General features: G+C 39.2%; 1 protein-coding gene across 1 annotated transcript; it reads right to left on the bottom strand.

The window, feature by feature from the left end:
• Positions 1-646: 646 nt before the first annotated feature.
• On the bottom strand, positions 647-18907 carry st6galnac (alpha-2,6-sialyltransferase). Its single transcript, NM_001003798.1, is given in 7 exon segments — positions 647-692; positions 695-850; positions 1441-1548; positions 5500-5669; positions 5979-6233; positions 9878-10471; positions 18875-18907. Coding segments are annotated over 7 exon segments (1362 nt in total).
• Between the last annotated feature and the right edge of the window lie 8553 nt (positions 18908-27460).

Below are 27460 nucleotides of genomic sequence, written 5' to 3'. Positions count from 1 at the left end.
ATTAAGGCTAAAAAGACGTAGACGGTATAGATTTATTAGTAGTGGCATTGCAAAAATGGGGACAGATGCGAAATCCTCCCCTTCATCATAACTTCTTGTCAAATTTTAAATTGTGAGAGACTTGTCTACAATTACACGATTGACTCCCCCCCCCCCACACTTATTTTCGACTTTGGGCATTTCGCTCTGACCCCCCCCCCCCCTTCCGTAAATCGTTAATCGGTTAGCGACTTACAATCAAGTGACCTAAATCTCACTCATAAATAGTTGAAATATCGATTAATTTTACACATGGTCGAAAATGGACATAACTGTATTATTTTGCCTCCGCAGTTTGCGGAAAACGTGGATATCCATATAGAATTCGGGGAAAATTAAAATCGTTAAAAAAATCACTTTACTCAAAAAAACAATCAATAAACATTGGTTATAAAGCACAAGCTGGTTTTTGCAAAGTCAGGATTGTTTACGTCATGTTTTCGGTACCGCTTTCTTCTGGACCACAGGCACCTTCCTGCGTATAATAACCTTCTTAACTACACGCTTCACCACCCTTCGTATAATCCTAGTCCCGTTCGATATCTTTGGTAATGTGCCACTTCGCTTTGCCGCGTAAAACTTTTTCAAGAAAGGCGTCTCAATGGAATTAGTATGGGCAACGTCCGTGAGGTTCCAGGCTGGTAGGTGGAATTCCATGTTGAACTTGGTCGCCCAGCGTGCAAAGACAGCTTTCTCGGTGATGAACTTGTGACCCGATGTGAGTCGCTCCTCACTGATCGTGTAATAATCACACTCTTTTAGGCCATCTGACTCGTAGTAGTGGTACAAGACGGAGGAATTCGGATTCTTCCTGTAAAGGGGCAACAGATAAGACAATATCAGGTCAGATACAAATTACGGTGAAATATATACAACTGTCAACTTCTCAATGATAACAGAGATGGATAGAGAGAGAGGGGATAGAGAGCAGTTGATTAATAGGTTCAAACTCAATTGATGCTGTTTTTAAAATGGCATATCTAAATGGCGACCAAACAAGAACTTTGCATTAAAACGCTTTATCAATGGTATGTCTTTTCAGGGAATAGTTTTACGACGCATTTTCTTGAAAACGAAAGTGTAAAGAATAGCACCCAGTCTCACCGTCACAACGACCACACCAGTAAAATCGAAAACCGAAACCAATCAAATCTAGGCCACTCCGAATAATGCAATAGTTTGTTCGCTATCTCTTCGGTCTGGGCATCGCTTCATGACAACTGTCATGTTCACCGATATGGCATTGAAATGCGCGTTCTTTTACAATACACAAGTTACAATGAGACATCGGTGAAGTTTAATACTTATGACTGTTTCATGAAACGACACTCTGGTGTCAATCTGGTCGGTGTGACCGTGGTAAAGGCTTATCAACAAACATAATCAATCATGGCTGCTTACAAGCAGTAGTTTTCTGGAACCAAGCCAAAGATATCCACTTTGTCGCATACATCTACAGCATAGAGCATACTCATCCATCCCGTTGAAAGCCACGTGCGAGCTTCTTGCCTGCAACGAAAGACACAAAATCAAAATATTTTAATAAAATGCTGCATGAAATAATAATGATAAGAATAGCTTCATTATTTTATATAGCTCACGTATCCCTCCCAGGGTATACTCAAGTTGCCAAAACAGTACTGTTCTCACCCAGGTTTTAGCCCAGCTGCCCTAGGGCGTTAAACCTATTTAAGAAGTACAACCCTAACAGCTACAAATTATTTTACTTTACCTGGGTGGGGAGTAGCAAATGTAAATTAATATACAGTTCGATAACATATCCACAAGAACACTACACCTCTGGAAGCCCAAATCGATTGACTAAAAAAATATATATATACTCGCTAAAGATTGATGTGAAACAGCCTAAAACTCTTTCTATAAACTGAAAAAAATAATGTCTGTTTTAATAGGGCGTTACATTAGTGTTAAAGTATAAGAGATAACACCCTTTTGGCGCTAAAAAGATATGATGCGGGAAAGATAAAAGCTACGATTGATTTTTCCTGGTACCTCCTACAATACGTCACTTGATTTGGCTAGAATCGTGGATCTAGAGACACGTAGAAAGACTTTGTGCATTAACTTTGCAACGAAAGCATCTAGGTCTGAAGTTGGTAGTGACTGGTTCACCGAAAACAATCCAACAAGAAATCTGAGAAAAAATAAACGTTATCGTGAGCCTAGGTGTCGTACAAATCGATACCAAAACAGCCCTATTCCATTCATGACAAAATTATTGAACTTTAATTGAACTTTGTATAAACTCTAATAGAGGGGCAAACAGACTTTAGTATGACTGATTTTAAATGATATTTGCATGTTTTTAATTACTCACTTTGAAATTAAAATAATGTTTTTTAAAACATATAGTTTGGGATTATTACTATTGCTTATTTCCAATGCATGAAACCTTCGGGCGTAGACGCGGAGGAGTGGTCTATTGTTAGTGAGGAGGATGTCTGTTGTTGTTTTCTTTGTTCATCCCCTCACTTCAATAGATAACCTACCGTGCCTGCGCCTGCCAACATGGTTATGTTTTAGGATCTTGTTTATTACATCCCAGCCTTTTTAAATAGATTTAATTCACCTTAGCTAAACTGGATCATGTTTTTTTTACTCTTTACTAATTAACTGGATAAATCACTCGAGCATTATAATACATGTACCATATTTAAAGCATGACCTATAGTATTTATTCATTCACAAAAAATGTGATTTCATAGAAAATTGAACGATTAATGCTAAACATAGATTTATATTTTGTAATTTTCCACATGCAACACTACTATTTTCAGAGTTGAAATGTTCTAAACCAGTTAATTGCCATGTACAGTATTACGCATGTATTTCTTGTTAAGTATGTAATGTTTTAATCATGTAAAAGTTATCATTTTCTTATACTCCCTCCCCCTTTCTTTTTCTCCTCCGCCATACCTGTCCTTTTGTATTCATTATTTCACTGTGAATTGTGCTGTATATTGTATGCATGGGTGTTGATCCGTTGCGTCGTGCTATTCATCAGGGGGGTATATGATCTTACTGTTTCGTGCCCCACTGGTGACTGGGGTGGCGCAGCGGTTCGACGCCGGTGCCAAGAGTTGCATTATTATCTATAGTAGTTTATTATTAGTAAGTGCAATTTTACCTTGTAATAATTAATTCTGTAATCCATTGCGCAATTTAGTTTTTAGCTACGAAGCATGGAATTAATGAACATTTATTGTTTACATGTTTGATTTGATTTGAATAAACCATTTATCTATCTATCTATCTCTATCTAGTTCTTGTTAGTAATGGACTTTTTCGCAATATTTAAAAATGCAATGTTTAGTTCGTTAATAAAGTATAAACGCTTCAAAAGCAATGTCTGGCATCTCCTTTTCTGCAATAGCGCCATCATACTCGTGCCTGATGTATACATACAAAATCACTTTCTATTAAGGTATACCATTTTAATGGTTGTTCGCAATCGCTCAGAAATTACAAGACATGATGTCTGATGTTTGTAATACACGTAGTTATGATAATGTATAATATCTGATTTCTTATTTTTAATTCGCGTCTGACTACTGCAACCGGAACTGCCAAACGATGAGTTTTGATAATCATCGATCATTTGAATGAGATTCTATTTCTAGCAAGATTGAGGAAGCCTGTACATGCACGCAGTTTGAAAATGTACAAGACTAAAATAATACAAACCAATTTTTAGTACTATAAATACAGAACAATCATGTTAAGATTGTAACAAACTTTGGTTTGTTAATCCAGCGTTTTTTCCCCGTTATTGCCTACAGACTTGCTGCAACCAACATAGCAACATGCCTATACCGACTGCTCTCAATGGCTTGAAACTCTTTGTGCTTTTGTGTTCTTAATCTGTTGACCATATTATTTGTCGTTTCCCATATGCTGCAGGACACACAAAGTTTCTGAACTCTGCCTTTGAATCCTCTGAAAGAGATTAAAGGGATTGGTATTGATATGAATATCGACCAAGTCAAACAAGGGCTATGACAGGAAATCATACGAGATACCACCGCAATGTCGAAAAATAAATTCGCTATTGTCACGCTGTCGGAAATCAGCAATTTAGATCTCGCATGTACGGAATAGGGGCGATCTTTCGCTTCATGTTTCAAAGCTATAGCAGTCTACCATAGTTGTAGTGTTACGCTACGGCCACAAAGGTTCGTACGAACGATAATTTCGTACAAATTTCCCTGTTTTTCCATTGTCTTCCCGAATGTCCCTTGCCTGAAAATCGTTCGTACGGCGTTCGAAGCAGTTCGTAATGGCATTTGTGACCGAGGCTTTATGCATAGACATGAACCGTAAATGTTGATAGGTGTCTCACCCCCGTAACAGAGGAGCAATTTCACCTGGCTTCAACTTGCCAATAACGGATGACATGCGGGGGAGGGGGCGTTCATGATGTACAGCTGTATCGACTGTAAAGGCCACATTCGGTTCCTTCTATTTTGTTTGAAACAAACACATTTCCTCACACAAAGACGTCCAGTTTTAATGTTCGTTTGTGTTGTTCTCATTCAAATTTCACTTTCTAATGGATGAATCGCGAACGGAATTAATTAATGGTCTTGAATGAAAAGTAACCTCAGGTTTAAGTGAGTAAATTACTTATTAACAACCCATCAATCATTATCTTATCCAATAATGTTTGACGCAAAGCAGAAAGGTATAAACTTGCATAAATAATGACTTTTGTTGCAAATTTGTGCAAGCGTGCTGTGCTATCGAGTACTCTTAATACGAAATTATCCTGCTGAATAATCCCGAATAGGGACATGTCTTTGATAGCCTAAGTCACTTTTCGCGATATTCGTTGGTCCTAATCGTTGTGGTTCTTGAGATAAAAGACAACGAATTGACAGGGCATATCTCTTTCAAAACGACGTGTTCAAAGGCACAACATCTTATAACATTTTGTAGGGACAGTGACATGTGGACAGTATGATATAAGATCGAGTCACGTTGTGGAAGGTTAGTATAAATAAAAGCATTAAAACTAAGCCAAAGTTATGTCCTCCAAGTCTAGGGACATCCCAGTAGACTGACAGCAAACAGAACCGACAATTTCAGTCGACAATGTCAGTCTTTCGTATAACCCGAGATAAGTTGTCACAAGGGCCAAGGACGGACATGTCGGTTACGTGGACTGGCGGTCCCATGGTGCAGGTCTCGTGATCCCTCGGGTAGCTTTGCTGAAGGTCCAAAGGTTAAGTTGTCACAAAGCCCGCGTGACCGAGATGTCAGTCTCATGGTCTGGTGGTCTGGTTGGACCGGCGGTTGTGTGAACTCTCAGATACATTTTCTGAAGGATCACAAGATCGATAGTGGCGGTCTCCTGGGCTGTCGGTTCCCTGGTCTGAAGCCTAAAGACTAGCTCTCGGAATGCGTGAGTAGTTTGTTGGATCTGGTCCTGGACTAACTTACCTGGTAAGACCTGTCTCTGTTTGGAACAGACTCTCAGCAATCTTCATCTTATCTGGAGTAAGAAGGTAGAACTCAACGTGTGGATAGAGACTGGATAGGTTACGAGCGCTCTTGTAATACATATCTGTAGCTTGGTTCACCTTGACGTTGTACAACCATGGTACGATGATCTGAAGAGAAGAGAACAAGCATTTATTAGATTGAAGAAAAATAATGATCTCACCCATATGATAAACGCTTTTTTTTCTCTCCCTCTCCTCCTTTCAATCCATTATATTTTCTTCTATTCATCCATCAAACCTCCTCCTTATCTTCATCCTCGTCCTTAATCCCCTTCTTCTTCTTTTTGTTTTCTTCTTCTTTTTCTTCTTCTTCTTTTTCCCCTTCTAATTGGAATAATGATTTACGGTTTCGGTATAACAAGTTTTCAAGTTTCACTGATTAGAATGTAAAAATTAAGCCCTATACAACCATGATACCTTTTCGGCTCTCGTAGTTGAATTGATGAGAATCTCATCCTGAAGCTCGTTACTTGCATTCAGCACCTTCAGGTTTACATGACCCATGATTCGGATGGTCGTTCGTCTTCCGACATCGACTTCGTATCCCCGAACAGGCGCCGAGTTCATCCGAAGTACGCACGGGTAGCTGTCGATCTCGGCTCCGGCAGACGTGTTGACGAGATGACCAGAGCTGGAGACGAGGGCGCACTGTGAACAACGCATGCGCAGTTTCTGAAGGAGATGAGAATAAGAGTTATATTTAATGACAGCTTCGTAGACAAATATTATTATTACTTTTAAACAACCATATTCCATATTACAAAAATCAATATCAGGGATCTTAGATGACAAACAATAAGTATATAATTATTTACAACAACTTCAATTTCGTTGCCTACGTGTAATTTCAAATGAGAATTGCAGAAAAGTGAAACGCCCTAAGCGAGAAATTAAATATAAATTATTCTTTCCTCAATAAACTGAGAATCGTAAAAAGTAGAGCATGTGTAATAACGCCCATAAACATAAACCTTCATAAATGTTCGACATGGACGAGACATGGGCGAGAAAGGGCCTCCATCCTGGGAAAAAGAAAAAAAATGAATAACCTTAGAAATTCTGAAAGATGGAAGTATTTGTAGCTTGGAAATGCATATCCACGAGCAGTAGACAGCTTACGGAGTAACTGACAATAGATATTGGATTACAGTGAAACCAGACGCGCACGTGGATGCATATGTCCCCCAGGATATGAATAGCAATTGCCTCCCATATTGATGTGGCTCGCTTCAATCGCTTCAGCCAGAACGAGATGGTATGTATTAGTACAGGAGACAGCTCTTGAGGAGCAGGTGGGAGCGCGAGGGGGCGGAGGAGGGAGGGGGAGGGGGACTGGAGGAGTTGGCATGGTCACCATGCCTTTTCAAACGAAGTGTGGACATGATTTCAAAGGCCTCTACTCATACAGTACTCTCCGCATAGTCGGGTTAGGCTGGATGAAACTTTTTGTAAAACCAATTAACAGGATGGGCGAGTTTCTATGTAATTAATAAGAAGTGTTTGTTCGAATCCTACCCCATTAATAGGAGCACCCCTTTATAATATAAAGGATTGCTCCTATGTTACTCAATTATGCGGAGACTACGGAATACGGTCGTAATCGTGAGACATCATGATCATAGATTCTACAGGCATTTCGAGTCAAGATTAATTTTAGAAAAAATGTCCAGCATGAGGGTCGTTAAATAGGGTAATTTCGTGCCAAATTACGTAATATGTATCGTCTAAATATACTGACTGATCTTTAGTGAAATCTAGCCAACATATCTATTCTTAGTAGAGATAAATTGTATAATGTTGCATGCCCAACCACAAAACTCAGCTTTACCGAACAATGCTCCACATCCAAACTTAGCAATTAAATTAAACTGAGATAACTAGGGGGTGTCGTGCTTTGATTCTTCTGATCCAAATACACTCTTTACGAACAATGGACTAGGTCTGGAAATACTGCAATTGCTATAAAAAAAAAATAAACACACATTTTAAGAAGCATTTATCATTTAATGTAGGGAGGATTTTAGGCTTTTGAAGTCAACAGACAAATTTTAGAAATAGTTCGGTGGATGGGTGTTGCCTTCCTTTATAATTATGGACACATCGAGGAGAGCAAGACGTAAACGATTTACACAATACGTTAAACCACCATGTTAACTCTTGAAAGTAGAATGTTTTGAGTGTGTTTGGGAATCCTTACAAGCAGATTTCCACATCATGCCTTACAGAGGGTGGCTCACTTTCTTATCCGTACTTAAGATACAGAACCACCCACTCAAGTCCGGAACTCCAGTATCCAAATATGAGCCGTGTTTTGTGGTTACCTCATCCCACTTCGATGTCAAACCAAAGCGTGCCATTGGTTTGCCACAATGTGAGGAACCCTAGAAAAAGTATGTATGTATTCAGCGTACCCAGAGCCCCCCCCCCCCACACACGCGCCACTCACCATGCTTTTTTCGCGCACTTTTCCATTTTGAATACGTCTGTAGAGCTTTTGAGCGTTTGTCGGTAGTGAACACAAATTTGTCGCGTGTGCACAGCAGACACATTACTTTTGTTCATTTTTCGACCGCTTTACCTTTGAACATTTCTTTTTAAAAATGGAGCCCTTCCTCATAAACATGAGTAAATGACGGAGAGCAAGAATTACTATGATTCATGAGTCATCCCTTATGTCTGATCCCAATCTAAACACGGTAACCTTGACAGTTATTATTCATGAATCAGAGGTAGCTAAGATTGGGCATTCAGGTAAAATGGCAGAATATGAAGGACGTAATTCTACACTAATAGGGACTTTTAGATTCGCACGAAGACAATGTGGATTGCTATGGTCGACGTCCTTTTAATGGCCTTGAATGGACGTCACACGTATCAGTCCACGAAAATCTAAAAGTCCCTAATTTGTTCTGCCGAAAGACAGGGAATGTCACACTGGACAATGAAGCGTCTACGGTGTACGACCACAGTGGCGTACGCAGGACTTCTTTTTTCAAGGGGGGGGGGGGTTAACATTTTGAAATCGGGCCATAAATTTCGCAACGACTCAGCCAGCCGCTGAATAAGCGGGGGGGGGGGGGGGTGTAAGAGGACATATATATATATTTTTTGTCACAAAAAATTCGCAACGACTCAGCCAGCCGCTGAATAATCGGGGGAGGGGGGGGGGGGGGTAAGAGGTCATTCATTAGAATATTTATTATCAAATAAAAAAAATAAAAAAAATAACACTCAAAAGGGGGGGGGGGGAGTTTTCCCGAAAAAACATACATAATACACCCCCCCCCCCCCCCCCCCCCCCATGCGTACGCGCCTGCACGATCATAATAGTGAGAATAAGTCCCGGTTGATGAAAACCCGGTTGTTGAGAATTGAAGATAATAAATGTATGATTTCCTCTCATATTATTCAATGGAAATCGTTTATGTTCGGTTCAGCTCATTATCAATATGTATATCATCCATTTCCTGCCAGTCCATCCTCGTGATATTCTTATCAAATATGGCTCAACCTCACAGATTTGTCATATGTTTCATATATTTTGAAGAGCATGTAACTGGCACCTGGGGGGGGGGGGGGGGGCTATGTTTATGTATATGGGCGTGGTATCACATCTTTTCATTATATTCGACTACATTGATACTTTACCACAATTCCTAAAACCTCGAACAGAGCCTAGATCTGCCAATTTCTGTCAGGAGGGACCTAAATACAGAGCCTATTGTAGTATCATAGCGTAACGCACATCGACTGACAAGGGTATGTGCTAGCAAGCTAGGTTTAACCCGAGCATGGAGTTACTAATAACTCCATGACCTGAGGCATACCTTTCATTGCACTTTACCTGGAACTACAACCTTGCACCATATCTCATCCTGATCAAGATTATCATCATTATTAGTGGTAGATCCCATGGAAGGGGGTCAAAATGGACACGTCCTTACCCCAGTAAAAGTTTGATCTGCAAGGTTTAATACATATTTTGTTGTTGTTAAGGAAAGCCTGTTACCCCCCCCCCCCCCCCCCCCCCCCCCCCCCCCCAGTTTTCCCAGGTAAAACATACTAGATCAACGGTTGATTATCGTTGATACCTTATTTCATTTTTTTGTAAAACATAGGACTCCCGACATATTGATATACATGTACCTGGGGCCCGTTTCACAGAGCTTTTATCAAAGACAAATGACAAAATCAGTGACAAATCTGCTGCTAACCAATCAGAAGCAAGGATTTCAGTAGCTTATAACAAAAACTGTCATTTGTCACTGATGACAAGTTTTGTGAAACGCCCCACTGGTTTAACAGACTGCACTCACATCTTTGGTTTGTACGTTATAATATCCCTGTACTTCAGGGGGTGGGGTAGGCTTCACAGTAGCATTCACAAAATGTATTGAAGTCACATCTATTGTTGACGTCACAGGTGCCCTTGGATCGTCTCCACTGGGTCTCTTTCCATTTAAATCACGAAATTCATTAACAACTTCAATCTCCTCTTCCTCCGCTACCTCTTCCTCGACAACTTCAAACGTTCTCTGTTCCTCATCATTTAGCATGTCACCAATCAAATTCCCTGATTGTCCCGCTATTCCACCTGAATTTCTTAGGATCAGCTGCTGGATTTGTTTGTTATCGTCTATTGCCACGTTTTTCTCCGGCCCTATCTCTCCCGTTGCACCCACGTGTGGAGGGGCCACTATGTCGTCTGCTACATCGTGCTGTGTCAACGTAGCGTAGTCTGCTACGTCGTTTCGGCTGAACGGGAAGAGTGAGTTGTAGAAACGGGATCGCCTGGATGTGGTACCCGAGTCATCTTGGGAGTGATGCGTGCCTCGGAGTGAGTAGAGTAAGGACACCGAGAGGGCAATCATCGTATACCAGAAGGCTAGCAGCACGAAACGGCTTCGTGTCTAGGAGAGAGAGAAAGAGAGATGGAGAGAGAGAGAGAGAGAGATGGAGACAGGTAGGAACAATGATAGAAAAAATAGGCAGATATATCAAGAGAGAGAAGTCAGGGAGAGGAAGGGGAGAGAGGGTGAGAAGGGAAAAAGACAGAAGAAGGAGGATGAGGAAGAGGGTAAGGGGGTATGGTTTCAAAGAAAAATAGAGAAGCAGAGAACGAGATATAGGCACAAAGACAGAGCGGGTGAGTAAACAGAAGTGGGAGGAAAACGAATAAATGAATTAAAACAAGGTATTTTCAGGTGTCTTATATATACAACGATGGAAACATAGGTACACGGACATTGACGAATACATGGGGCAAGAGGTATTCATCCCTCCCCCTCCCCTCCTTCATGTTCTAGAGAAGGAACAATTATGATTATGATTATGATTATGATTATGCTTGCGAAGGAGGGAACCATGTCCATGATTAAGAAGGCTGTAATCAATCTCAGTCTGAATGATTTATGTAATATTTTTTTTCGTCATCGCCAGACGTCTCTTAGGTCAAACTCAGAACCCACCCTGATTTCTCTCCGCATAATTATGTATACACGATGTACTCGTGCACTTGATGTTTCTCCGAGCAATAATTATTTAGAACAAACATGCCGAGCCGACTGCACGAAGAAAGCAAAGAAATTCAATATTGGTATGGCAAACAGGATCTATCGCGTGCTTGGCAACGCATGAGCAGAGTTACCATGGCAACTATTTTTCTCTTATCGCGAGGACGTGTTGGTAATTTCGAATCTCCCCACAGTATCACTTAGGCTTGTCTTAAGCATATTTTTTGATATGGTTAAGAATTGAAGGTAAAGATTATGAATCATTGGACAAGCTACATGTATCGACAAGCTTTCAAGACATCCTTAATACTCTGTTCATCGATGCTTCAGAGTGATGATCATGAAGGATGAATATTATAATCAAGCAGGTGTACGATTGCTACTTCCGACAATAAGTCAGTTACTTTGAGCGTAATTATACGTTTCTAAGCGCTTTTATTACGTTTCTAAGCGCATAATTATTGTAACTATTATTTATCCCGGTCAATAGATTCAATTGTTAATTCGCACTGTGTGCAAACCCTCCGCTCCCTGGGAAGTAATATATTATACCCAATTTTGTAAAACCATTGTTACATGTTCATTTATCTTGTGAATAACATTAATCATTATCTCAGACAGCATTACAGATGAATATTGAAAAAACCTGTTCGACAGAGGGAAAATACTCGTACCCTAGTCTCTTTTACATGTTAAAACGGTTGGAGAATGCGTATAGTTGACAATTAACAATTTATAAATGTACATAATCATTATCAGATTATCATGATTGCAAAGACATATAGAGTGCCAAACATTGCTTAATGCAACAGCTTTAAAGCATTGTACCAAACCTGAAGAGTTTCAATACATTTGTTCATAGCTGTAAGATGTTATTGATAATCTCAAGTACTCAATAAGGAAATTCCTGACACAATGTTATGGGGATGGAAATATCTAGCAGGCAATCCCCTCTTTTGGACAGAAATTTTGTCTCACATAGGCGTACAAAGCGGGAGACTGGCTGATGGATCTGCCTTCGCCCCCCCCCCCCCCCTCCCCCCAACCACCCGAGAATTTTGAAGTTACAAATATTCGGGCAGCTGCCGCCTCGTTCGACCGGCTGCCACCAGATATACGGGCAGCGAGTTGGCGATTCTATTTTTAGAACTTCTTTTAATTTTGTGATATCTGCTGTAAATCGCTCCGTCGCAAAAGTTCAAAACAGGAAAGTTGATTCGGGGGTAATGAACGTAAGGCCAGCCCCCCCCCCCCTTTCTCCCGGTTGACGAAACGGGGCCATACACCTTTGAGCACAAAGGTCGCCGTCCAGCTTGATTGATAAAGACGGTGTCAGAGGAGGGAATCTAGAATTAAATTAATTGGGTACAAAAATACCAGACAAACTCACTCATCTTTCTATATATTATACCATAAACAGATCTGAAATCGTGTTCAACTCAAAATTATTAAGAGGTTATCCAAAGAGAAAATGTGTGTATAGCTTCGCAGTAGTAGCATGGACGCATTGCTAGGAGAGAGAGAGAGAGAGAGAGAGAGAGAGAGAGAGAGAGAGAGAGAGAGAGAGAGGGAGGGAGAGGGGGGCTAGGGGAGGGGGTTACAATATAGGGGCAGTTATTTGGGGGGGGGCAGTTGGTTACTATATGGGAGGCAATGCTACCAATGCTGCTATACAAAGGTCCATTATCATGAGAAGTACGCCTACATGAGAAATACGTGACAAACACCAAAGTAAAGGAGAAAAATGAAGGATGGATAGGCGATGAGTTCACTGTCTTTTTGGGACCCCTCCCTGCTTGCCTCCCCTCCCTCCAACCCTTTCCCGATATCAATCAATTCCTAAGTGATATTGACAGCGATGTATCATACGTATAGACTGCTGAAATTCGGGCGCTTTAGTTTATCAGAGTCATCTACGTGCACTCATATTAGCAGCTTATATTTTGATCCTATTATACCGTCCCACTAGGAGAGGTTTGGTGGACCCCAGAGTGCGTCTCACAGGGCAGAGAAGTTCGATCACATCCAGCCGTACTTTATCACATCCCATCATCCGTCTCATCTCATTTTTTTCTCTTCACCTACTACCACTTCCTCCTCATGCCATTTATCTTCTTTTATCTATTCTTTCAGCTACACAGATGACTGCATGCTACCCCATTGACTTTTAACAAATTTGATAGATTTATGGTAATTATGTATGGATGGTAGGCCTAATGATATGATTGCTTCAAAGAAGGGTATTTTCAAATGCAATTTTGTTTTTAGTCAGAACATGATGGTATCGGGGTAGTGTGGTTTCTTTCATTACGAGCTCAAAATACGGAACACCACCCTGTCTGTTGTCCATACTTCCATGTCAGTTGATAAGAATAACCTCAGGACTCACCTCTTCAATGACGGAATGATTACTTCATTTTTATTTCGTTTTATCAGTTTTCTTGTTGTCTGTTTAGCATTTATTTATTATGTAGATCGTATCGAGCAATTATTTCATGGAGTAAAACTACTGACCGACCCGTGTCCATATACACGAATGACGTCATTATCCCTCACAACACGATTCAATAACTAGAAGTCGATAGATAACATGATTAACTTGATGATGCAATAATACCTCAATAATCGAATCAATAATCGGGATTGTGCACACAGTGTTTGCGGGCAAGTATTGAATCCAATGACCGGGGTAATAGTATATCTGTTAAAGCGCTTAATTAAGCGCTATACAAAAGCAGACTATTAATTTCAAACCTGTACCTGTATGATCGAGTGCGAGGAAGGAGTGGATAAGGAGTAATAATTAATTCAAAAACGATGTAATGATTGTCTTCCAAAAGTGCATTCACGAAGGAGTGTTTGTAAGTGACGGACAGCTGCCACCAAGCGAACGAAAAAGGCCTGTTTTCTTAAAATAGTATATATATACGGAAATAAATACAAGAACGAAATAATAAAAGTTACAAATCTAAAGACCGTCACGAGAGTGAGAGAGAGAGAGAGGGAGGGAGGGAGGGAGAGAGAGAGAGAGAGAGAGAGAGAGAGAGAGAGAGAGAGTGGATGTGGGGGGGGGGGGTTACGTGCTGGGCGGTATAGAAACAGGGAAACAGATTATTTATACCATGGACCCTACCTTCCATGATTATAGAGAGAGTGGGAGAAAAGGAAATAGGAGAGAGAAAGGGAAGGGGCGGGGAAGGGGAAGGGAGAGAGAGAGAGAGAGAGAGAGAGAGAGAGAGAGGGGGGGGGGGGGGGGAAAGAGAGCGAGAGATGGGGTGGGTACAGATAATGCCAGTACAATTACTAGGGTTAACGTAACAAATTAACGCTGAATTTGCAGAGCAGCTGTTACGAAATTAACATTTGTCTAGAGTAATTGTCATATGGAAAAGGTTATCACGCTTCCGAAGTAGCATTAATTATATTTATTCATGTATTAACATTAATAATTCCTGGAATGCTGCAAGCGCCTTGGTGCTAATGTTGCCTTGCAGGAAAAATATTTGAGCTCTGCGACCGATTTTAAGGCTTTACATTTAACTATTATTTTTGAAGTGTTTTCGCAGATAAATAATGCGTCCCCGCACAAGATTGGTACAGTACAAGGATGAAATTATATACATGAACAAATCATGGAGTTTGTTCACTGTTAGTCAAGTTTGTAGACATTCAGACTAAGTTGGATATTGACTTATACTAAACAGGATTATGTTGAATTTAAGTTATTTTAAACGTACAACCTTTAATTTAATCGCCACTTGATTAAAGTTGTATACACAAAAATAATATTGAAGCCCGTTCATGTAGGTTTTAATGCTTGATGAGATAATGTGCATACGATGCATGCGCGTGCAAGCGGGCGTGGGAGTTGTGTATAGTATTTATAGTATGTTTCACATTCGTTGACAGTAATTCCATGAAAAATTCGTGATTTATTTGAAAATTGGAAGGTTATATTCAACAAAACGTGATTCCCATCAACAATGCATCATAACCTTTCGACGACTCTTCTCATAATACAAAAAAAAAATGTTGCCTGTAAATGACCGTTAGGGTTTTCGGGCAATACAGCCCAGCTTTTTTCAGTCTCATGACAAATTCTATACTTTTGTATTGTTTTATTTGTCAGTGCAAAACACCAAGATAACACAGAACAATAGATGTAGCCTGAAATGGCGAAAGCACCCTATGAGTTTGTTTTAGTCAATAAAGAGCAATTGTCTCTCAATACAAAAAATATCTGAGCCCAGCCAATGAGTCGTAAATTAAAAACAATTAACGCTGACATAGATAATCAAATCAATGTGCCGCAATAAGTAATTAATACAGAAAATTAAAGAGGATAGTAGATAATCGATACATGAATACTTTAAAGATGTTTGCAATAACACGAGCTTTGCGTGATCAAAGAATGAAGTGAATAAGCTTAATTAAAATCGCCCTCAGAATCTCTTGAGGTAACAGCTGTTTGAGCGCGTGAGGGAGGGGGAGGGGGTAGTCTCCTCGGGCATGAGTAAAATATAGGAAACGGCTTGGCATAAAGTCTGAATTGATTAGTACTCAATGATAGCACAAGATAAAACTTTCTGTTTGAATAAATCTGATGGGAAATATACATTGAATATTACATTTTCAATACTATACTTTTACAGGAGAGTAAAATGCATGTGTTTTTTTAAAGAAGGGAAGGATAAGGCAAACAAAATTCGTGAACAGGAATGAAATAATCATTACATACAATTGTACCTTCTTTCCTGGATGAGAACCGTCTTACTACTGTAAGCCCCCATAATCGAAACACACCTGTCTGCTACAAGGTAATGGATACCCCAACATATCGACTAAAATGGTCTTGTAATGATCATCTTTAAAAAATAATAATACCAAAAAATCGTTATCATACTGACACCTCACACGGTTTGGAACAAGGGTATGTGGTTGGTGGGGGGTTAATGTGTAGAAATTAGAATGGGGTGGACGCAAACTGGCGGGCACAAGCCATGAAAACTGTGCCACATGTAGAAAGGTTAGGGTATTACCTGCGTTCAATGTAAGATAGAATGGTGCATGGGTGCATAATTAGGAAACATGAGAGATATTTTGTGAAAGAATATTGACGGGAAAAGGGAGAAAATGGAAAGCGTAGACCAATACACAACGAGCAAGACGAGTGGAAAAAACAATTAAGCTGTGATATAGGGAAAAAAGAAGAAGACTACGGGAATAGGCAGGGGCGAAAAAAGAGGGATAGGTTCAGAGAAACGTGGAAGAGAGAGGGGGAGGGGTGGAGAGGGAGGGAAAAGGAGGGAGGGGTAGAGAGATGTAAAATAGAGATGGAGAAGAAGAAAGAAAGAGAGAGAGAGAGAGAGGGGGGAGGAGAGAGAGAGAGAGAGAGAGAGAGAAAAAGAGAGAGAGAGAGAGAGAGAGACGGGGGCTCTAAACCAATCTAGAGCCCATTTTCGAGGACGAGTTTAAAGTCCAATATTCGTTCATTTACTCTCTGAGTAAAACTAACCGAGACAAATATGCACAGGCACGGGGTCCTTTCAACATTCATCAAAATCAATTTAAAGCAGAAAATCAACCACCTAGCAGGCTCAAATTTATATGAATTCTGATTAAAATGAAAAAAGGCCCTTAAATCAACACGCAATGCAATTCTTTATCGAATTAAATTTCGTTATGCATTTTATTTGACTGTTTGAGTCTCCCTCCTTTTGAGAAAAAGATGAAGAAAATCGATGTTGATTCATGTCGGTATTATCAAATTCGATACGAATTACCACTCCGAAACACGGTTAATACGATATTCTAGGAGTCTTCCATCACTGTCTAGGTTTACTAATGAAATATAATTTTCACCGTTCATCCGCCCCCAACACAAAGAATTTAATAACGATCCTTCCGTGAAGAAAGGTCACGAGTTAATGAATCTATTAAAATGTTGAGTTACATGCACATCCATCAAGTGTAATGCACTGCTATTAGTTTTAATGGATGACACCTTCCTTTTAAACATACAAGGAAAGCTAATTAACAGGTCAGTTAATAAACGAACGATGTTTCTAAAAGAAAATTAAAATTGGAACAATGTGCAACCTCTATCTCTCTCTCTCTATCTCTCTCTGTCTCTCTCTCTCTCTCTTCTGTCTCTCTCTCTCTCTCTCTTGTAATTCTTTCCTTTCCCTTCATGGCCGAATTTCCTTTGAAGTATAACAGAGTATGTATCATAGTATATTACATCGTTCCAAGGAAAATATATAGGTTTGTGACGTGTGTTAAGTCTTTGTCCAATATCGATGAGAGTAAGACACCTTACCAGATAGGCACCTTGACATTAAACCAGCCACAAATACTTCATTTCCTTTACACCTACAATAACGTCATTTCCTCGTGAATCTAGACCCGAGTGAGTCGATTTCTCTAAATTAAGGATTCCATTAGGCGAGCAATAGGAGATTGGGTCCTGACGAGTTATACAGACCTCTGAAAATTGGTGTGGCGAAAGGGGGGGGGGGTGAGTAGAGACGTAGTCATTACGTGTGGATGGGCGGGGAAGGGACCTAGCTAGACCAACACTTCCTTAGGTAACGCAAAAATTTAGAACAATTATTTTAAAATTTCGTTGATAGTATTTGTGGTATCATTTTGTATCCGGGGGGGGGGGTATACAAAAGTTGGCTCCCAAATTAAGGGGAGCCTTTTCCCTGTCATGATTAATGTTTGATGACCCTGGAATAAGACTCGCATCCCTGCCATATCACTCGCTCTGGAAATAGTAAGGATGAAAGTCCCATTCCGTATTCATACCAAAAGTAGTGTTGTACAGAAAGAGAGGTGTTTCATTAAGTATAAGGGTGAGAGGCGATAACTACAGAGTGAGTCAAAAAAAAGTTTACACCTAGAAAATTGCAAATTATTAAAAAAATCATCGATGAACATTAAACTGTTATATGTCTTATGAAAAAGTGTTTTATCCCAAATCATTTGGTACCATTTTTGTGTGGTATGTGTTCACGCTTGGATGAACAGGAAACATTTTTGCGAGAGTGCAAAAATCGAATTGCGCCAAAGTTGCCTATGTGATATTTGAATAAAACAATTGGGTTTTGGGTATTAATTCGGTATTTGCAGATCCAAATAACACTCCTAACAAAATTAATCATGCTAGACATATCAAATATCGAATATCAAATATCAACGAACATTTGTTCACGTGTGTGTGGGTGTGTGTGACTTTGCTCTTTGCAAAAGACATATGCAATGCATTTCATTTGATGCATTCAATCCATTCTCTCACTCCGCTAATCCCAACATAATACATACTGAAGGCATCACTTTGGCGCAGGTCGATTTTTGCACTCTCGCAAACAATGCCACCTGTTCATCCAAGCGTGAACAAATACCACACAAAAATGGTATCAAATGATATGGGATAAAACACTCTTTCATTAGATGTATAATAATTTAGTGTTCATTGATGATTTTAAAATTAATTAGCAATTTTCTAGGTGTAAACTTTTTTTTTGACTCACACGGTATGTGTTATTGGGACGATTGGTGTATTACAAACACACATCCCGGCACACTGAGGTCAATGTATGAGGACAACTTCTAATTTTCTTTCCCTACATAGCACCTCTTCAGGCCTAAGCGTCATACACCACCTGCAAATTTCTGGTGTGTTTGCACCGAATGCATTATATTTTGGTGAAACACCCCAGGACGTTTTAAACATGTACGTCCTGTGAAATCAATAAATAATTTCCATCCATCGGATGTCTGAGTGCTACTAAGTACCTTGCAGGACGTGAGCTTCCGCCATAGTCTCATCTTCACGTGTAAACGGGTCCGTCGGCTTCAACACGGCACCGGCTTCACGGGTTCCTCTCCCAGTGCCAGCTCTAAGTGCCTTTTCGGTAGTCTGTCTAGTTTGGGGTCGGTGTTACTTGGATACTGGCATACTTGTTGGTCAAGAAGTTCGTGACGTCATCATGGAGGGCATTGTGTTAGGTGAACGCAGAGAGTTATTTACACCATTGTTGATCGTCCACAGCAGATCCAATGAAGTATAGTTAAAACCTATAAAATATCAGAATCAAAAGAATTACGATTATAATTTGACAAATTATTTGACAAATTATTGCAATAAACCATGGATGTTTAAACGGTTTTTATAACAAAAAAACAAAAACAAAACTTCTTTAACGTAATAGACCAGTCTTTTACTCTAGGCCTATTCAAAGATATGGCGTAAAGGCAAAGGGAATTCGTTTTAGACTATGGGACTGTACTGATATCATTTTAACAAAATCGATTCCATTCACAGAGATGCTGTTCAAAGGACGGCAACAGAGAGTGACGTAACAATCGAATGTCAAAGATGTAAAGGAAACAGGAGAAAGAGGGAGAGAGAGAGAGAGAGAGAGAGGGATAGGATTCACGGGAATGAATATGAAACCCTCGCCTTCACTCGCTGCTCATTCTTTCCCAGTTCATCAACCTGTTACGACCAATACACCCCCCCCCCCCCTGCCTCTGCCACCGAACACGAAATACACTACATGTAGATATTAACAGTTGTACTCGAGTCATATTGCTCCCTGGAGTCTCTACATGTACATCCAAAAAGAAATAACAATGGGGGGAAACAAAATACTAATATTGCGGTTTATTCATCCCAACACAGCATTGGTATCTATATCTGGGGTACATCTTTTCATCGTATTCGATAAGCTCACGAGATCTAGGACAGCGTAACAAAAACTTCAGATTTAGTTGACGGCCCCAGCAACATGCAGCCAAAAAACCCTGCTGGCAACAAATATGAAGGAACTGTAAGATCATAGAGATGTGGGATATTGTTTTCTTTTTATTAAGGTCGTGAACAAAAAATAACAAGCTGTGTTACGATCGCCGCACATTCTTAGCCTATGTATTGCAAATGTTGAGGTGGAAGCTACATGTACATGTACCTGTGTCCTCGTATAGTACATGCATCCATTTAAAAAACGGTTAGATAAAAATGAGGATTATCGGTGAGGAAGAACCACCATTAGATGTGCATATACTAGGGCGGTATAAGCAGTGTTTTTGCAATAAAAATCTCATTACTGTAATGGAAGATAGATTGAGGAGTTTGGAAGCGCTTAGATACAAGGCCGACATCCTGAGCCACTAATAGCCAATCTGTACCCATCCCAATATCCCTTCTGTACTTTGTTTAACCGATCAAGAGGAAGGATGCCTTCGCAAGCAATGACATTAAAAATGCATCTTCTTCTTCTTCGGTCGTTTGCATTCAGGTCGTTTACTGTCTTGCCGAGATTCACAGTGGGATAGGACTTCATCTATCACGTGCAGGATAAGTGAAATATACATGTAGTCTAACCAATAGAACAAAGGAAGTTAAGGAATCGATGAAACAATGAGCGCTGGAGTTTGAGATATAATTCTCGATGGAAAAATGTTCTGATGTTTGAAAAAGATAGTATAAACAAGAAATTATACACCAAGAAATATTGATATATTGATATACTGATATTCAAATGCCACATTAACTAGAACGGGGATAAAATTAGTCTGAGAACCAACTGAGAACGTATTTTGATGCTAAATATTTTGGATAACTTTATCACTGTTCAGTATTATCATGCCGAACCAAGCTGGCTTTGATCCGAAAGAAACTTTGATTTCATCATAAATATTTTCAATGTATTACGAAGTAGAAAAAACACAGCAAAGATCACGTTTTAGAGGGCCGGTCAACAATGGACGCATACACCAATACATAAAACGTAAAGAAATACGAGTAGAACAGAATGATGCCTCTTTTAACACGTATAATAGTACCGGTTTTTTTGCTATATTCAGTTTGAATCAATCGCTTGTCCTTCTGTTTCTTGCTGGAATAAGGGTAACGAGTATAATCGGAATCACACATGTATAATATTCGAGACGTATAAACAGGAAATCCTTGATATAAACTAAGAGGTCCTTATTCTACTAACAATGAAACCCAAGGCTGAATTAAAGTGAACCGGTAATATTGTTGAAGGTTGGTGATAAAACTGCGTAATTTTTGTAGGAAATGTTACTTATTATATTCCTTTTACTGAACTTCTAACCCTGTATCATGCAAAATAAAACTGAACAAATTCTCAAACCACAAAGATATTTATGGTGTTTTTTTTAAGGCGTCACTGTGCAGAACCCTTTAACAGTAAATTATCCAAACCAATTTTTAATTTTCCCACCGTTTTCCGTGAAAAGAAGACATAGCACAACTACACAAGCTTTAAGAAACCTTAAAACTCAACACTTAAAAGTTTTGAGTGGTATTTAAAGCCAATTCATTGCTTTGTGACGATTTACATTCTCCTAAAATTTAATAAAATTATAATTAAATAGTTGGGAGAAATCAGGAATTGATCAGATCAGTTTTCCCCAATTTTTATCATTAATAATGATCTGTTTTCAGACAAACTTTCAAAATATTATCTTTAATTATACATCTAGCATTGAAGTGACTTACCTAAGCACCATTATATCTCATCTGAACAATAGGTTACCAAGTCCCTTTAAGGCTTTTGTGCAATAACAGGTTAATTAAATGAAACATAGTTCGAAGTCTTTGTTTCATTTTTCTCAAACATGATTTTAGAACCAGCGTTGGGTTTAAAGATGAAGTTGAGTTATGGTCATGCGATTGCATTGTGAAAGAAACGGTGTGGAATCGACCAGAAAAGGTTGATCATCTAGCATATAAGAATTTGTGTGTATTGCAAGGTTCTGCAATCATCAAAATGATAAGAAATTTGGCCAAGTCTTGGTAAAGTTACATACACTGTGCACAGAAAGATGTATATGGGACTACACGAACTCGTGGCGTCAAAATCCTACCCCGAGTTTTACGATGTTACATGACATATTTAGAATATGAAGGCATTTGAAGAGCCATGCTTTTCAGGGAACACGTCTTATCTGATGTTCTTCCACACTTGCATAATAAGAATGATAGTGCTCACAAATTATTGTTCACCTTTTCCCAGAACTCAACCTTCTCTTTAACAAATGAATTGTTAGGCTGAAGGTTTACCCTAATGGGCTAATAGCTCCTTGCTTTCACCGACTCAGAATAAGTAGAATACTGTTCACAACAGAGTAGCAGTCATGTACAAGCCTGGTCAAAGAAAGACGTATAAGGAAAATTACTCAATGGTAATATGCTTCGTCATGTATGATTGAACTATACCAGGAGCGGAGGTTTCCACAATTAAACTCCAAGGAACTCCTTCGTCTCATGGTAACCATAGAAACGCGACAAGGAACCTTTTAATGAGGAAATATCAATTGAGAAAAAGAGCCAATTTTGTAGCAAATAACGGTGCACTGTACCATAAACCGTGCAAATGAAAGAAATAGGAGAAAATTGCACATCGCTGAATTGTCAAGAAATTGAATTATATTCATGAAATGGGTCTATCATCTAGCAATACATGATACTCATTATACAGGTACATCATGTTATTTCAGCATCACAGCCATGATATGGCCATAATGGCCACCTTCCATCTCCACCCTCTCTCTCTCTCTCTATCTCTCTCTATCTCTCCCTCTTTCTCGCTCACATTCTCTCTCTCTAAACGTGACAATGATTAAATCAGGAAGACAATTTCATCTTTCTATATGAAAGAAAAAATAATTGGTCATCATATAAACATAATTTTGTTGGCTCACATGCAAGATAGACAGTCAAGTGTGTATGAAGTAAGTATATTCTCATAAATCAAATCCGGCTCACTTGATCAAAACAAGAATGTAACTTGGATGTCATCCAAAAAGAGATACAATGTATGTGAAGGGGTGTTACTCCTTACATTGAGACCAGAAATACCTCAAGCAGTCTTCAGGGCACACAGGTGATGACACAAATCATCATAATTGACCGAATAGTTACCTTAATTTCTCTTGAGATCGGTCTCCACGATGAGGCATATGTTTACGATAAATCTTCACATTGCTTGTACTATACTGACAATAAAACAGTTCTTACAGAGACATAAACAAAATTCACGTTAGCAAGAATATTCCTGAACAGTTGATAAAAATACCTCAATCCCTCAGTATAAGGATTAATGCTCATTATATAATTAAACGCAATGTCATGACAAGGACAATCAATTCGATATAAAAACGTGTGATACTCCCACCAATTGCATTGTTTGTTGATGGTTCGGACTATTCTCCGCAGTGGGTCTGTGAAGAAAGATATCTTTATATATAATTCAGGCAAATAACGAAACACGACCTTATCGATATAAAAAGGCGTTATCTTGTATGCACATGTTTTTTTAATTGTCTAAAAACAAGATGTTCTCTCTTATCATTTATCATTGCGCTTATATGTGTGATATAGAGTTATTAAAATGAACCAACTGCTGGTTTGTATGCTAGACTTCCTAGTACTTAAAAAAATGTTGCGTTCTGGTAATGCAATACAAATTGTGAAAGAAACTGTCTGGAAGCAATTAGGAAAGATTGATTTTGTAGTACGGATGAATTCCTCCTCCCTCCCTCCCTCCCCTCCCCCTCCCCCTCCTCCTCCCCCTCCTTCTCCTCCTCCTCCTCTTCCTCCTCCTCCTCCTGCTCCTCCTGCTCCTCCTGCTCCTCCTGCTCCTCCTGCTCCTCCTCCTCCACCTCCACCTCCACCTCCTCTCCCCTCCTCCTCCCCTCCCCCTCCCCCTCCTCCTCCCCCTCCCCCTCCTCCACGCCCCCTACAACAATGACACCGATGCCCCTCAATGGCTGGACCCACGACACACCACAGACCAAGAGACAATGGCACCATAATTAATGGCACTTCTGTAGCCTAATTACTTATTGTAAAATAAAGAGTTCTCAACCTGGACAGTGTGACCAGGGGCCACGCCCCATATCGATATGATGAACATTTGAATGTGGACTATAAATGAAATCGTATTTCAGGCGACGAGATAACTTCTCAATATAGGCTATTTTCGTAATGGAATCCAATTAAGGGTTTGTTAAGTGCCTCATTATATATCATTTCATTCACCTGTTACGAATAAATTAATGTAATAAAATGCTACATGGTAGGTAGGACCAAAACATTATGGCTTGTCCTACCTAACAGCAAGTAATGTAAGCAATACGTATTCTAACTATAGAAATATAATTATTCTTAATAGGTGAAAGAAATGATTTGTAATGAGGCACTTAACAAAATATGTATGCATTACATTGTTTTAAAACTACAATGGCCTATTTCATTTACAACATAAGGAAAGTGACGGGATGCAAAGACTGGACGGTGAAGCCTATACGATGCTAGTCTGCAGGCACAGACCCTAATTTGACACTTAATCAAAAAATCATTGTGCCTTGAGAGAAGTCTAGCCCAGCTACCTACTTTTTTTTTTTTTTTTCTTCTTCTTTTTTTTTTCCCTCCCTTTTTTTTTGTTTCCATTTAAAATTATTAAAAAACTTGAATTCGGCGTAAATATTCACAATTGAATGACACACGCCCTTAAAACTAAAACAACAACAACAACAACAACAATGGTTGTGTTAGGAGCAGCTACAGTACATGGTCTATGGTAGTCTTATAGTGCAGACTCACTTTTACGACTGACCAGGGTTTGTGCTTGAAGACTAATACGATGCTAAGGTCACCAACAAGTAGGCTGGTATTTTTGCCCTCTGTTTTTATAATCCTATACGAACTTCCGGTTGAACCAACCTTGTCCTTAGTTGACCTCTTATCTTATTTCGCCATGTTGACATGCTCGGACTTACGCTTTAACGATAATCATTTTACTTTTTAACACGATCGGAACCACCAACCTCAGCATAGCCTTGTCCATAACCTATGGAAATGTGCGGACATTACGATGACGTATTACGTTATTCGTTCATGATTTAAACAGAATACATACAAATGGAAAAAATATTTTTAATAGGGTATTGACTTTGCCCTTTATTTGATTTCCCGACTTATAAGTATATAGTTGCGATCGTCTCCCCCCCCCCCTTTTTTTTTGGGGGGGGGGGGGTGGGGGGAGGGGGAGGGTTCCAGACCAAGGAATTTTCCGAATTTTTGATGCATTCCTTCACACATTTCAAAACTTTTCGCCACAAAATATATGGACAGGGCAAGGTATTTGGGATTATGAAACTAACACATTACCAAAATGTTATGTTAGCGTGGGTATATTATAAAGTGACATTTGATTAACTTCACCTGCGACATATAGGTCCTGTTTCATAGATTGTAAAAGTTTTTATCAATACCAAGTGCAAAAATTATGTGACATTCCTCTCTCAACCAAATAACTTCACTAGCAGTTATTACAAGCTTTATGCAACATAGCCTTGGACTCATTTAAGGTAAAGTATTGGACAAGATATCTCTGACTGTCTTGTCCACATAATGTAGATGTAGAGCCTATACATTGGAAACACATTGAGTAACAAGGACATAGACCTCGCCGCTCTTTCACCGTAAACTGTTTAAACAAAAGTGATAACACTGTCTTAGCAAATGGCCAAACAAAACAAAAAGGACAACATTATACTGTAGGTATACGCTCGTAATCGACCTCCTCCAATAAAGTCTACCTTCGATCGATAAAGGCCTATGTCTGGACATTGCTGTAGTGTCATACAAAGCATGTTGTCCCCAAGACTCAAGCCCCAAGCCTCACAGGCGAAACGCCCTCGTCTAATGCCCATCTGTTATAGGAAGTGGACAATGTCTACGATCCACACCGTAATCTTCCCCTTCCGTTCGAGTTTTTGAGTCATATACAGTACATGTAGTTCGAAACCGATCAATAAGTTACAATACGCTGAAATCGCCTATGTGGGGTTGGTATTTACTAAGCAACTTGGAAACATATAAAACTTAAAATAGCAAGGTTTCGTTACTTCGTTCATGCATATCATAGCTTTGATAAAACGATTAGTGATGAATCATTAACCTACAAGCCATAAACACACCTTACGTACACCTAACGTTCCCCTTTCTTCCAACACAAGCAGATACCCTCCTAGCATGGACTGACTATGCTCCTAGTATGCCTATAGTATTCTAACACAGGAATTGTAGTTTGTATTTTTCTTATTCAGTGTTTTCATACTACCTCAAAGGAATATATCGATTTGTAGTATTGAAGGAGAACACTGCTCATGACATGGCAATATACTCTGCGAAGAATGTGACCATTATCTCTGGATAACACCTACTGAAAACATGATAACAAATTACATTTTGTATACAGAATGTAACGTTGTATTCGGGTAAATCCCTTAGAGGCTCCATCGTGATAATAAGCAGGTAAAGATAACTGTATATACATCAGAGGAAGATAACGAAGAAAGGGCATGTATTTGTGGAAATAATAAACAAACCTTTAATGTTTGCGTATAGTCCACATCACGACCCGTTTCGTATATTTGATTTGATTTGATTTGATTTGACTTATTCATTTCTGTTGCATTCTTACAAATATATAACAGAACATTGCAAATTTACACATTTCAAAAGAATATAATGTCGACTAAAGTAAGGCTGGCTTTAACTAATCGAAAACATCAAACCGGAGGGTTACCTTTGTTGCTGGGTACTTAAATAATTATCTTTGCTAAAGTCGATTTGCAGAAATGCATTCTCTCGTATTCTGAATAGCCCTTCTCCGAGAAACTGAAAGAGAGATACGAACGTCATTCGTTTCACGTCTTTCAATAGATTCCTTTTCTAAAGACTACTCAATTGCCGTGGCAACTTCAGGTTTTCTGAGTGGTTTGGTTTCAATCATTTCTATGGATCTATACAACAAATGTTAATTTTGTTCAAACAACATCATCTCTGGTTCTAAGTAAGCCAGTTTATACAAACGTTAAAGGCCATTTACAGAAATGTAAAGAGTAAAGAAATATGGCATGGTTGTGCATCACTTTTTCACATGAGATATTCCAGAAGTTGTTTCCTTAAAATAAACAGTCGAAATAACAGACTGGGCCATGTTCTATCTTGTTTGTATGAAACTAAAACTTTGAATACAACGACAAGATAAAAACAAACCTACGACAAATTACTAAAGTGTCCTTTACACTTCATAAATGTGTTTTATGACTAAAATATGTACATTGATCACATTACTTTTCTTTGTAAATAGATCATATTAGAAGTATCAATGACCTTTGATATTACACAATGGATCTGTCATAATGAACAACTGTATCTTTACACACAAAAAGAATTATAAACAACAAGTATTCCATGAGTTCCATTTACAACATTAATCATCTTATGTAAGAGTGATTTTAATATACTTTCCGGGTAGGTAGGCCAATACGAGATGT

This window comes from Strongylocentrotus purpuratus, unplaced genomic scaffold (genome assembly GCF_000002235.5).
Source record: "Strongylocentrotus purpuratus isolate Spur 01 unplaced genomic scaffold, Spur_5.0 spur5_scaffold_3, whole genome shotgun sequence".
NCBI lineage: Eukaryota > Metazoa > Echinodermata > Echinoidea > Camarodonta > Strongylocentrotidae > Strongylocentrotus > Strongylocentrotus purpuratus.
Note: the sequence above shows the minus strand (reverse complement) of the source record. Positions and strands in the feature narration are given on the sequence as shown.